The 15,035-nt window shown below is 35.9% G+C and overlaps 1 protein-coding gene across 1 annotated transcript in view; it reads left to right on the forward strand.

The window, feature by feature from the left end:
- GBE1 (1,4-alpha-glucan branching enzyme 1) overlaps positions 1–15,035 on the forward strand; it is a gene marked incomplete at its 5' end in the record, with an annotated part of 179,229 nt that overhangs the window by 43,663 nt on the left and 120,531 nt on the right. Inside the window, one exon of the mRNA XM_082496920.1 lies at positions 8,166–8,281. Coding sequence (XP_082353046.1) covers positions 8,166–8,281 — 116 coding nt within the window. The remainder of the gene's footprint in view (positions 1–8,165; positions 8,282–15,035) is intronic.

Raw genomic sequence — 15,035 nt, forward strand, 5'->3', positions numbered from 1 at the left:
AAATTTTGTTCATTTAACTACATTTCAGAAGTATGCCGTGGTATTTACCCAGCTTTTATTTTGCAGAAGTAATTATCTGGTAAATATTCAGTGTGCGTTTTTATTACAAAAAAAGTATATGGATTGCCAATTTGAGGCAGTTAACTTACTGTTCAAGCAGTTGAATTTTCCTTCTTCCTTACCCCTGTTTGAGAAAACTATTAAAAGGGCAAACTCTGTGTTTGAGGAAGTAATGAACTTCAAATTGTATGTGTTTATATAACTTTAAAAATTATAAGACTCATTATGTATGCCATTAGCTGTAGTATCTGGTGGTGCTTTCTAAAGTACTATTTATTTAGCTTCTGTAAAAATGTGTGCAGTAATAAAGAAATAAATGGACTACCCTGGCAGTGTTTTCCATATCCACTGTTAAGATTTTTTCAATGATTTGTAGCAAACAGTGCTGTCTTAGTACTGTTTTTCTATAGTCCCAAGATCAATACACTTATAAATAGAATAATCTAAAGAAAGTGTTTAAATACTCATGTTATGCTTCAGTTTCCAAATATCGGAGTCATAAAATGTATTTACTTTATTGTCAGCAATTTGTATTTTCTCTTTAAGAACTCAATGGGAGGGTCCACGTCCACTATGCACTGTGATAATTTGAGTCTATAGACAATAATTGTTTTAAGAAAAATCTTTTGGTTTTAATGCAGAAGACAAATAGAAAAGAGTGCCACGCTGTTTTCAACCATGCTCCTGTTTGGTATGGTTAACCTAGTGAATGAGAGAGTAGCTTTCCTTGAAGAACTCCTTGTATTTTTTTTCTTTATTGGAGTAGCCATTGATAAAATAGGTTAGTGCAATACTGGAATTTTAATATGGGAATCAAATATGTCCTTTGATTCAAAACTGAATGAAGAATCTTAAGGTATAGTTCACCTACTGCTAGATTATAGTGATTCCAGCTAGCAGTACTGACTGCACGACAGCTAGTTGAGGGTATTTTAATAGCTCAATGTGATATGTATAAACACACAGTAAATTCTTCTCGTTACCCCTCCTGTACTCCCTGCAAACCCACCCATTCCTCAAGGTTTTTGTGATGGATGTAATAGTCTTTAAGTTAAATTACTCAACAGAGTTGAAAACTAGCATACGTTTGTTTTAAATACGTATTTGAATAGGTAGCCATTTTAAAAACAGAATTTTAATTAAATTAATAACTACTGTTTTAAAAGGAGGATATAACATGGGGAAAGTACACATATACTTGAATACAGTAGCTAAAAACTGTAATGGTTTTCTAAACTCTATGCCATTTAAAATATTTCATGTAATACATCATGTAAAGCAGAAATTTAAGACTAGTGTCTTAGAATGGTTGTATCTAGATATTAATTAAATCTGCCAGTAAGAAGTCAGAAGACTAAAAAAAAAAAAAAAAATTCACTTTAATGTGGAAAAACTATATTTGTCCTATGTATCATATTCATCAGTCATAGTAAAGTATTCATTCCCAAAGGGGAAGGTAATGTACTCAGAAAGCCTAGAGGAATGGAAGACTGTCATTCAATTCAGATGAGCTTTAATAGTATTCTGATGAGAAATTGGGTTATAAAACCCTAAGATTTAGATTCAGGTTACTACAGATATGTTTAATTAAAACTGAATCCCTTTAACCTTTCTTTAAGTTTTCAAGCAGGTTAAAATCTCAAACTAAATTTATGATTATATTGTATTTAAATTGAAGATCAGGTTTGTTTTTAATAAGAAAATTTTTACAAAACTCATCTTTTTATAAAGAAAATTGGAATTGAACCACTCGAGGGGGAAGTTGGAATTGCACAAAGAAACACAAACACAGGACTTAAATGACATCAGCTCTTTAGGTTTTAAACTGAAATGTGATGGCATATAATATAAAAACAGTCAATTCGTGGTTTTTTTTTTTTTTTTAGTTCTCATGTAGGGAGATGGATAGCAGTGTTTTTCTCATACCGTTTTACTTAATAATATGGTATTGTCTGCGAGTCACTTAGATGTTTGGAAAGATACAAGAAATGACGTGTAGTAATTAGTCCCTGATATTTGATCTGTGAAGTTTTTGTGAATCGAAACCTAGTAAAAAAAATTAAAAAGGCAAGTGCGGACTGTGTTACAGAGAACCTAAACTTTTAGAATTTATACTTAAGCTGATAGTTGATAATACCTTTATTACGAACTGTGCTTAAGATAAACATGAATAACTTATTTCTGTAATTATACACAAGCAAAGCATCAGTCCTGCAAATGTAAAGTTTTTTGTGAATTACTTTTAGGCATTATAGCAGATAATAAAAGCTGTGATATTAAGGTATTTTGGCCCAAATTGTGTTATTTTTGTACCTCATTCTGAGACACTTGTAATGAATGGGATAGCTTCTACTTATAGCAAAATTCTTAGTATTGCTGTGTCTTCTGCAAAAATCTGCTGGAATCTAGTAATAGCATACAAATCTGTATTTATATTGGAGAATGAAAAACATAAATTCAAGAAAATCCCAATACTTTTGGAGTTCTTTGTCTCTTCTCTAAAACTCCATAGTTGGAGAGAAAAAGATATATCTGGTACGATGCATTAGTCTATCTGAAAGGTATCAAATGAACATCCAAAAACATTAATTTTAGTCAATTAGTACGTTTAGCCTGTCAGTAAATCAAGTGTATGAGGCAATTAGCTGAATTTCTGATACTAGAGGCAGTATCAACATTATAGTTACCTTAAAAACTCTCAGTGATAACATGGTGAGTATTTTATTTGCATGCTGAAGAGCTTGGTGACTACTGGCAATTTATTGCTACTTCAGAATCAAATATTTTAAGGCAAGCCACTAAACTAAGTTTTGAGGGTAAGCCATGGAATTTTTTTGGGAATTAGAACACTCAAAATTGTATTTGGCCATGTGGAGACTTAGTAGGTTATTTGTAAACAATATTTTAATTTAAAAAAAAGTTTAAGAAGCTTGCAAGAGTAAGTATGTATAAGTTAATATGGGAGTATTTGATATAATACATTGCCATACTTGCAGTTTCTGTTCTTTAGTTCCCTTCTTTTTCCTCTGCCTTCCATTCCCTCCCTCCCAGCTAACATTGGATCTAAAATGTTGGTCGCTCTGGAATGTCTGTCTGTTTTGGTTTCTGCTTCCTTCTTCTTGCCCTAGTGGGGAAGGCTTCTGCTGAGGCTGGAGTGTGGAGGAAGAGTGGACTGGTTGGTTTGGGGAGGAAGTTTATTATTTGAACTCTGCCCGGCTTTCTTCAGAGCACAGCCACCAGGCTCATAACTTGCGTATCTGATAGCTGATTGGAAAATTTTCGTATCTTAGAATGATTCCCCCCCCCCCCCCCCCCCCCCAGACTTGACTCAACCTTCTACCTAAATGGAGTCTAGATATTACTATAACATGATACTAAATTACCTGCTACTTTCTTTAAAGTTTTTCATAGAAATATAACTAGATTTCATGAGTAAAGTCAAACCGTGCTATACTTCTGTGGATGCAGACAACTGAAGGCAGTAGACTGAAGTATAAGCTGTTATTAATATCCAGGGAGACATTCTATCTGAGAAGTAATGGCATTTGTTTTTATGTCAGTTTGAGGTGTTTAATCACTTTTTAAGCAGATTATGTTAATGACCCTGCTATTGAGCTGTTGGAAATCAGACAATGTAGAAAGAAGATGACCTAATTGGCCACTATGTAGAACAGTATAGTGTCCTTAGAGAATCTCTCCATTTATGTTCTGATTTCATGTTCCAAGCAAATGGTATTAAAGGTATCTGTTGGGATAGTGGGATTTTGATGCCCCTTCCTTTGTCTGAACTGCTGTTTGTCTGATATCTTTTCCTCAAGGAAGGTGTGTGAATGCTTGCTGGATTCTGTGTTCTTTAAGTATCTTTCAGTTGATCAGAAGGATATGGAATGTAGAAATATAATTGCTCTAAGAGTTGAGTTGGTGCACTTGAGAATTCAACCTCAGTTTATGAAGTTTTTCCATTTTTTGAAAAAATAGTTAAAACATTGCACTAATGTACCAGCTCTTACATTGGAGCAGGTGAACAATTTGGTCAATATGCAAAAAGTACTCCTTTCCCCTACACGAACCAAGAGGAGTGTTAACTTCTGATATGCAACTCCAAGTTAAGCTATGAACCTCAGAGCTATATGGCTATATACTTGCCAATGTGAAAATAAAACCAGGAGGCGGAACAAGAAGTCAATTTATGATTTAGCTGGAAGTACTGCATTTTAATTGATTTTTAATGATAAACAGTAGAATAAAAGCAATTATAGCTTTGAATTTATTTCTAGGTTAAAGCTCAGTTCGTGACTTTGATATGCGAAGGGTGCAATTCTGAGCAAGAAGCACCCTTGTGCCTCATGTTGCTGAGGTAGTATGTAATGTTTAAATAATTGGCTGGTTTTGGAAGATACAATCACAGATGAGAGAAACTAAAATTACCAGTCTATTCAAGATATCTTCCGTGTTAGATTAGACATATCTGGGACCTGAAGTTTTGTATAGAAGGTCTTTGTCTTTGTGTATGGCTAATGGGATTTCTGTGATGGTGTCCTTTTTTTCCTAAAACCTATTCTAGCTGATTATTTGAACCTTCTGCTCATAATTTTCTCAGCCTTTTTCTATTTGTAGCTATTGGCAAGGTTTTTGAAGTCCCTGTTCTCAAAGTAAGATATTTCTTGTCTTCATATTTTTCAACTTCTGAATAGTCTGCCATTCAGTTTTTTGTGGTAGGTTCTCCACCCCCCCACCCCCACCCCCACCCCCCCCCCAGCATTTTTGGCTACATTTTTCTTAAAAGTCTGAATGCTAAGCAATAAAACTGAGAGAAGCTTGAGCCACTACCTCTTTGAAGGAAGCCTTCAATGTTCAGGGTGTATTAAGGCCTCTTACTGTAATACAATGCAATGTTTTCTGTTATAACCTTCTTAAATGAGTTTCTCTCCGGGGTAAATAGTAAACAATGGTTTTAAGTAGGACCATCTGGGACAGATGGGTATTGCTTTGCATTCATTCTTAAGTCGTGAACCATGAGCACCCAGTAACGAAGGACTATGAGGAGAGGAAGGATTAACAGGAGTATGTGGATTGCTAGCAGGTAGAGGGGAAAGTGTAAGCAACTTGGGCAGAATTGCTAAAGCTGCCTGTGGAGAGCAGAGATGTTTAAATGCTTTGAGAGATGCAACCACCTCCTCTTCAAAGGAGGGCAGAGAGGTGGTTATAACAGGTCAAGAGATTTTTTTTTTTTTTTTTTTTTTTTTTAATAGTGTAAGGATTCAGTGTTCTTGGTGTATGTAATGAACTCGACTTCGGGCAGTTTCCCCAAGTGAGTTTAATAGAGACTGGGCCTAAAACTTGCTGTAACTTTTTATTTTGTTCATAAATAATTAGTCAGCTGAATTTCTGATAGTAGAGGCAGTATCAGCATTATAGCTGCCTTAAAAACTCTCAGTAATAACACACTGAATATTTTACTTGCATGTTGTATTGCTGAGGAATTTGGTGACTACTGGCAATTTATTGCTACTTACAATATCCTGGTATTCACCAGGTATCATCACCTCCTGGTACGTTTGATTCAGTTTAACTGAACCTGGTGAATGTTTCGTTAGTTTAAATTACCGCCTGCTATGTTTAGTTCATGCATTATAATCACGAAATACAGCTCAGTTGGAAAGAGTTTCACAAAAAGCAGTGAACACAATTAGATTTCTGTAGGGGGAAAGACAGGTGAAAGAGTTGGTGGTAATTCCCATAAGAAGGTCTTGACTATTGTAAATCCTAACAGGTACCTTAAAGTAGTCTTCTTGCAACTTCATAAGATGTTTGTTACTGTTTTCATTTGTCTTGTTTTCCCATTTTTGCCCGAATTGTTTATTTTGGACCATTTAGGTGTTTGCAATTTAAAAGAAAATATTTGTTTTAACTTTTTTCAAGCCCCCAAATCCCAGTGATATATTCTACATCTTTCTACCATTCCCCCAAACAAAATGAAATAAATGTTATATAGTGTTTATATACTGTAGTACATATGTGTTTGCAGTCTTGGCATGCTTTTAAGGAGGATTGCTTTATTGCTAAAGTTTTGTTTGTTCTGTGTTGGTCTTAGTAGTCTTAGTAGATGTTAGTCTTTTGTTTCATTATTTTTTGATTGAAACTTCATAGTAAAACCAAGGGGGAAGACCCATCTAAATCTTACTGATATACAAGCTCTGCTGCTATTAATCAAGCAGAATAAATACTTTCCTTCTGCTAATGCATGTGTTTTGTCGGCACTATCCAAATGCCTTAATCATGATAAAAACTGCGTTAAATGTATTTCTGTTTTTGAGCATGGGATGTGTTTTATTATAATAATCTCTTCATTGGCTTTGACATTACCCTCTACTGTAAAATGAATAGGTACTAGAATATTTGTATTACATAGTTATTTTTGTCATATTGTCTACTCTGTTTGATTTGTGCCTTTCAGTCTTGTTCCTCAAAGATTGGCAGTTCTCAGGTTTAAACAGCTATTGAAGAGCAACTAGCAACTTACTTTGAAAGCAGCCTAGTCTTTGTCTGAAACTCAAGACATCCATGTATTGTTAGAGAAGATTATCTTTGTGTTGCACAGCAGATAATATTTTTGATTACTGATGTTTAGGAAAATACTTATGTTGGTGAATGTAACTTCTTCATTTCTCTATGTCCCCTGTTGAGATTTCCATGGTGCCAAAAGTGATGATCCCGCTCCAGTGGTGTTTGAAATTGAAATGCTTTTAATGCTAACTACCATGTTTAGTAGCAAAACGGGTTTATACTAGTTTGAACTAGTTGTGGAACTACAGTTTAGGGTATGAACAGTTTGTTAGCTATTATAGAGTACCTGCTTAAGATCATGTACTGTACCTCCTGTAAATAGGGCATTACTGAAGGCTGCTTACTGTTCTTTCATTAAGATTCGTGTGTGGTGTGTTTTTTTTTTGTTTTTTTTTTGTCAGGACATGGCTTGCAAATAGATTAGCATGAAGGAAGACTAGCATATGTTGCTTTAATGTCTTGCAATTCCATTTTCTGTTAACTGCTTTCTTGTTAGCTTAGGAGTCCCAGTTGCCTTGAAATGTGAGAGAGATGTTTCAAGGCAAAAGAAAAAAGTAATTTTCAGACTTGACTTGTTGCTTCCATCTAGCCTAGAAATGGTTACATTGCCGAAGTCTGTCAGTTCAGAAGCTTTATATTCAGTCTCATTCATATGAGTTGATCTTGAACATGCATGCAAACACACAGATGTCTGTTCAGTTGGGCCTGTTCTAATGACCAACCTTGCATGTCTGCAGTGCTCAGTGAATCCAAAGAGGATGAAGAACCTTGAATTATGGAATCTAAGCATGGTTCAGTAAACTCTTTTAATGAAAAAGCATTCTTCTTCAGGACTTAAATAAAACTGTAGCATTTCAGGACAAATTTCCTGACTGTGGTGTCATTGTCTAGTATTCGGTGGTTTCCTAGCCATTGCTACCAAGTTTATCTGCAGTTTCCCCTTTATTTTTCCTATTTTATATACTTACTGTTATTAATAGGATATCAACTTCTCAAAATAGAGGCAGTGAGCAGTGTGTGTGTCCAAACCTGGTTTGACCGTTCAATTTATGGAGGTTGTTTTTGGTTACATTTTGTCCACTTCCCCTCACTGTAATCAACAGCTGCTCATTAGTTTTTTCCCATAGTGTTGTAACAAATACTTCTACTGGCTTGTTCAGGATGTAAGGTTTTTGGTTTTAAATCTGCATTAAGCATTATCTTTCAGCCATTAATTTTCATACTACCATGATTTTGTGGTATTAAAATCAGTAGTGTTTTTTTGGGGGGAGGAGGTTTTGACTTCAATCAAAGAAGGTAAAGTAGAAACAATTTAATCATTGTCTAACTAGAATTTGAGTATGGATTCCTAGTGAAAAACTTACATGTTTTAATTGAACCTCTTTTGAACATGTATGGTAGTATCAGATATTATAAAAGTATTTGTGTCTGCTGTCACTGAAGTTTATTCTGAAAAAGATGGAACATGCTGTTATACCTTTGAATTGTTATTGGGCACATTTTAAGATAAATGTTTAGCATTATTTCTTACGTTGCAGATGACTGGAATCCATTTTCTCATCCGTATAAGAAGCTGGAGTATGGGAAGTGGGAGTTGTTCATGCCACCGGGACAAGATGGTTGTCCTCCTGTGCCTCATGGATCAAAGCTAAAGGTATTGTAACCTTTCTTACTCAGTTGTCCTTTTTGGTTTCTTTTAAATAACTTTATCTTCTTTTATTTCTTCTAAGAAGCAGAATCAGTTTATCTGCTTGTGCAAAGTGATCTCAATGAGTGAAACATTAATATCTCTTTCTCCATGATGCTTAGGAATAGGCATATGTGGCTGAAATGTGGATATAGTGATTAAGATACTGAAATTAAGATCCTATTCAAATCTTGATACCTTGCTAATTTTTGTGATCTTTTTAACTCTGGCTTTTCAGGTGATCTTTTTGTGTTGCTTTAATGGTACATGTGACTTTGTAAAACTTCTGCTTGTGCTTTAGCAATTAAGGGTATTGAGCAGTAGGCTTAGGTTAAGTATGTTAAACTAAATACAGACACAGAGAAAGCTTAGTTGTATTTTATCAGTTGTATTTCGTAAGTATCCATGAGCATAAAATCCTTTCTTCTAGAAATTAATGGAAAGTTTCTTTGAGCTATCAAATGCCACAGTAGTTATGCTTAGTGTAGATATACAAAATTACAACTATCGGTAGACTTGATTATTTCTAGGTGAATACTGATTTCAGTCAGAGACGTACTTCTGAGAATTTGAATTGCTGCAGTCAGAGCTTGAGTTCCAGAGATACTGGATGCTAACGCGGGACAGTAATGAGTAGTGAAGGAAAGAAATGTACTGAAATCATCCATAGACTAGGAAAATTGAGAAACTGGGAGCTTTTGTATAATACTACTATAGTTTCAGAGCTCCCATCAACAAAACTAACAAGCTGAAGAAAAAATCCTAATTTTTTTGCTGAAAATCAGCTTAGGTAAACAAGAAATCTGCTGAAACAAAGATATGCATAAAAATGCTTTGGAAATACTTATTCTGTGTGTGCTTATCTCTGGTTTTGTTATGGCCTATGAAATTTATCCCTGTAATAAATATGGATAAATAGAGTTTTAGGAATAATCATTCAAGGAATAAGAAAAGTGTTTTTATTTTACAGAGCAGGAAAGAAAACAGTTGTCTGCAACTCAGAAGTGCAATGATTATGCAGTAATGTATGAGAACGCAGAACAGTTACTTAATATTTTCCATGGTTTTGAGGTATAAGTAGGTTGGCTTTTTTGATTGTTGCTCAATTTGCCTTTTATGTTGTATCTACAAAACCATTGAGCTCACCTACTGTAGAATATTCTGTGCTCAGTATAGAGATAAAAAGTGTGAATGATCAGAAGTGTTGATAATTATTAACACAATAGCAAAAAACATATATTCTTAAACACATATAGAAAAAAATAAGATTTTTTTAAAAGATTTTTTTTGTCTGTCTGCCTATGTAATCACTAGTCATACTCTCCTATTTTTGAAGTACAGGTCTTCGTAGTACTTTCTCTCACTCCATTCACCATTTTCCTTGAAATATAAACTCCATAAATTAAGGATTGCCTTGTGCATAATCTGTTTAGTATGCAGAATTTTTGAATACTGGTTACTCTTGGTACTGATGTACTAGTAAGATGATTTGGTGTACTTCTGTAGTTGCTCTGAGTCTTCTGAAAAGCCATGAGACTCCTGCTGGCAGAGAAGAATGAGTTTGTTTACTTTTTTTTTGTTTTAAATTATGTTAGGTTTTTTACTCTGCCACTTCTTGTGCTTTTATATGGTCAGTTTTAAACAAAGATGTATGTATCTGTTACTGAGACTCAAAATATGTGATTGCCAAACACGCTTGTAAAGCTGGACTCTTCTGTCTGAGAGAGATTTGCTTTTGAATGTGTCTATTCTCGTCTTTAAAGAAAAAACTGCAAAGACTTAAACTTGGTTCACAAGTGTACATAATCATAACTGATGACTTCATCCATATGGAACTGCTCCCAGTCTCAGCTGTAACTTTGCTAATAATCTTTCATGGCACTTTGTTTTTGTTCCGTGGTGCCTATACAACTGAATGTAACACGTCGCAATGTGTGCTTTGTGTATTTAGATGATATAACTAACATGGAAAAAAGTCTCCAGTTATGGTAGTTTTAAAATGGTTATCTGTTAAAAAATCTGGAATGAAGTTGAAATATTCCACGTGGTAGGCATGGATGTTACTCTCATGCTACAGCTGATCTTTTTATCCTCTCTTATTCCACTAATGGATTCAGAAAACTGCTGCTCTCTGTAAGCTTTTTTTTGAACTATGTGGTTCTTTTAAATTATGATTGTTCATAAATGTGTATTATTTATTTGTGTGGTAGAATAGTTTTGCAGGTCTTTCCTCATGTAGAAGCTGAGAATTTGTATTGTCTGTAGATGGAAATTCTGCAGATTGCAGAGCTAATGTTTAAATACACAGGCGCTGTTGTCTCTGTGCACTAGACTAGGCCTCAAAAACTGTTTTGTTCCAGTAGTGAAGGTATTCCCTTTTTGCTTTACTAAAGAAGCATAAGGAAATCACAGGGTTTTAAAGTTTCTTTTACCAATATTATTCTTAAATACTGAAGTTAAAATAGTCAACTTAAGACATTTACGCAGTGACCTGATTAATCTGCGGGGGGGGGGGGGGCGAGTATCCTCCAGAAGGTCCTCAACTTTAGCTTCTGTCTACACTGTTTTCATCTCTAGTTTTACACAGGCGAACGCCAAGTTCTGAAATGGTGACAAGGTCATTCCTTTTAAATAAGTAATTTCTAAGCCAGAATGGGAAATGAATGGAGTATAGCTAGTGACAATTTAGATCAGGTCACAAAATATTTTTGTAGGAAAATAAATGAGGAGCAGAGGTCAAACATTTGCTTGTTTTCAATAGTAGTAGACTGTCTACTGTAGCTCTTAAGGCAGTCTTCTCATCAGTAAATATAAACATTGAAGAAGGTGAGTAATTAAAAACTTGCTATAGATCATCTGATATATTTCTGTATGAAGGGATGGGTGCTTATAACAGCTGAGGGACTCCCTTGTGGATTATGACATTCATCTACAAAATAAGGTTACCTGCTAGAAAAGGGCATTTTTTTTTTTTACCTGTCGATCAGTTGAGAGCTTAGAGTGAATTAAGTGAACAAATATAGCTGCTGTTGTGGTTGTGTGGTATTTGCATTTTTTTAAAGTTCTGACATGTCATAAACTGACAGACACAGATTAAAAAACAAACAAACAAACAAACCTAAAACAAAAACCTCCAAAACAAACTTCATGCTTTAATAAATTAAGCCGCCTCTTTTTCTTTATTCTAATGGGGGTAATTTGAAAGATAGTCTGGGATAATCAAAGTTTCTTTAAATGTTAGCATGTTTGTCATTGTAATGGTGATTGCAGTTGAGGGGCAAGTGTGCTTATCTTTCATGGTTGAAAATGACTGAATTCTTTTTTATTGGCAGAGTATTCTTAATTACCTTTTCACAGTATACAGCAAGCTTTTGGAAAAACTAACATGGATAGGCTTCTGTAGCATGTCTTGTCATGTGTTGTCATATGCATGCAGGAGTTAGTGTTCCACTTTGTTCTTTTACTGTTATATAAGTGAGTTTTACAACTGCTTTAAAATACCTGTAAATAAAGTTTTCACTGTAGTCTGTAAGATCCTAATTTTGAAATCGTGTCAGTTGAGTTCAGGGGTGGGGACAGTACTGGTAAAAATTGAGATCTTAGTATCTGCAGTTGTTTAATATTCTTTATAGGAATGCCGAGGAACAACACAGAAAATGCTTCTAGTTGGCCAGCTGTTTGGCCAATAAGAACTCAAACCTAGATGAAAATAACTTCCAAATTCATGGCTAGTAATGTTCTAAAACATGTTTGCATAGCTACATAGGAAAAAAAGGTAAGATGAGTACTTCCAAAATACTGGCAGTTATGATTGAGCTACGTGCTATCTGGAACACTGAGTAGGAGGAGATCTGTGTAGCTTAACTGCTAAGTTTCACAGAATGGTCAGGGTTGGAAGGGACCTCTGGAGATCTAGTCCAACCCCCCTGCCCAAGCAGGGTTATCTACAGCAGGTTGCACAGAATGGTGTCCAGGCGGGTTTTGAATGTGTCCAGAGTGGGGATTCCACAACCTCCCTGGGCAGCCTGTTCCAGTGCTCTGCTATCCTCAAAGTAAAGAAGTTCCTCCTCATGTTTAGATGGAACTTCCTATATTCAAGTTTGCCTGTTACCTCTTGTTCTATCACTGGGCACTACTGAAAAAAGACTAGTCCCATCCCCCGGCACGTTCCTTTTAAGTTTTTACACGCATTAATAAGATCCCCCCCTCAATCTTCTTTTCTCTAGACTAAAAAGACCCAAGTCCCTCAGTCTTTCCTCATAAGAGAGATGTTCCAATCCCCTAATCATCTTCCTAGCCCTTTGCTGGACCCTCTCCAGCAGTTCCCTGCCCTCCTTGAACTGGGGAGCCCAGAACTGGACACAGTACTCCAAATGCGGCTTCACCAGGGAAGAGCAGAGGGGAAGGATGACCTCCCTCGACCTGCTGGCCACACTCTTCTTGATGCACTCCAGGATGCCATTGGCCTTCTTGGCCACCAGGGCACATTGCTGGCTCATGTTCATCCTGTTGTCCACCAGGACTCCCAGGTCCCTTTCCACAGAGCTGTTCTCCAGGACGTCAGCCCCTAACCTGTACCGATCATGGGGTTATTCCTCCCCAGGTGCAGTACCCTACACTTGCCCTTGTTGAATTTCATAAGGTTTCTCTCTGCCCAACTCTCCAGCCTGTCCAGGTCACGCTGTAAGGTGGCACAGCCTTCTGGTGTGTCAGCCACTCCTCCCAGTTTTGTATCATCAGCAAACTTGCTGATGGTACACTCCATCCCTTCATCCATGTCATTGATGAATATATTGAACAGGGCTGGAGCCAGTACTGACCCCTGAGGGACACCACTTGTTACTGACCTCCAACCAGGTTCTGCACTACTAACCACAACCCTCTGAGCTCTATCTGTCAGCCAATTCTTAATCCACCCCACTGTCCATTCATCTAACCTATAAGTTTTCTTTTGTTAGCTGGAGATGATATACTAAAATAGTAGTAATTGCTCAACTTTATAGTAATGACAGTAGATCTATGATTTCTGAAACGATTTGACAGAACAAGAATTTTATATATCAATAAATTTACCTGACACTTTATCTGACAACATGCTGGGTAGGTGCATGAAATTAAAACACTGTGTGCAACTAAATATCACTTGTACATTCAAGAAAACTAGTTTAATGAAAGTGATTCTGGCTTATTTCTCTTGAGTTAGGAAGGCAAGAGTCAGGATGATTGACGTGTCTCCATAATGCGACTTTTACCAAAAGTGAGGTAAAGATTAGGAAGTTGTCTGTAAAATATCAGTGACAAATTTTTTTGGTTTCTTACTACATTTTTGAAGCCATGAGTTAACTACAAATGGGTAGCTTTTTCAGATAATTTTTATGTAATTATTGTGGGATAGATAAAAGTAAAAAAAAAAAAAAAAAAACCCAAAAACAAACAAAAAAAACAACAAAAAAAAAACCCAAACCACCAAAACAAACCCTGTCTTATAGTTAATTTTAATTGGGTTTTAACAGATCATTTCTGGGGACCATAGCAGACTTCATGATTTCTGTTTATGCTGACAGAACTAACAATATACAGCTCAGGGGACAAATAATGTAAGTTTTCCCTGGAAAGGTCACCTCAGAAAATGGTAGAAACTTTTTAAAAAACCTCCTGCATTCCATTATTTGCTAAATCTGTATCCTTTCTTCCTTCACACATATGTCTACATATGTATATATGTGTATTTAAATCGTAAACTTTACAGTTTTTTTGGGGCGTAGCTTGTATTGTAATGAGGAGACTGGGTTTGATATCTTGTGCACTTGTTAACGCAATATTCTTATATTAATATTCCACTCCTGCATGTTTGAGTGGATTGAGTGATTGCTGAACAGTAGTTATAGGTGCTAAGTTCAATACAAAATTGGGGCTGGCACAAAGAAGAGTCACAATTTTTTTTTTTTTTCCAGTTAATACAAAATGTTTCAAAAGTTCACTACTATTGGTCTTAAGTAGTTTTCCAGTCCACAGGTGTAACCCTTTTTAATATTAAAGGGTGCAACGGAGGAACTACTTTGAGTCAGAACACTAACAGATTAATCATGGTGAGAAGTACCTAAAAGTACATTTTTGCCCGTGAGGTACTGGGCAGAGGAAAGTTAGTCATAAAGAATATTATTAAAATTTCATCCTTACAGTTTTTACCACTGTATCCTGTGCTTTGTAGTAGATATGCATGCTCTGTGTTTAACTCGCAAACCTTGAAAAGGAATCAAATATGGTGAGCAGGTAGGTTAATCAGTGTCAGGGAACTACTGTTAGTAAAATTCATCAAGTGTAATTACTGTCACTGATGAAGTAGGTGGTATTGCAGCTGACTGTGCTTGTCAGGAAGTCCAGCAGCATAGTATCAGACTGGCTTTGAGTTCAGGTCTCGTGCCCTTCAAGCAGTCTGCAGTTAAAACGTGAAGGCATTTTTAATGAGAATGTGGAAACTCGGGAAACTCTCTAATAATGGGATAACAAGCTGGTGGTTAGGATGCTAGGTGTAGAAGTGTTGAAGACATGGTGGGTTTTGTGTAACACAAGATGTAAGTAGGCTATGAGCAGTCGGCTTCTACAAAGGGTGTCTTAGGTACGCCTAGCAGAAGTATGAAACTTGATTTCAAGGGGAAGCTTCCTCAAGAAGTGTTCACTGCTTTCTTACATGTACAAATATAAGCACTTCTAATGTTTC

The sequence above is a fragment of the Vanellus vanellus genome (genome assembly GCF_965231255.1).
Source record: "Vanellus vanellus genome assembly, chromosome: 1".
Classification (NCBI taxonomy): Eukaryota; Metazoa; Chordata; class Aves; order Charadriiformes; family Charadriidae; genus Vanellus; species Vanellus vanellus.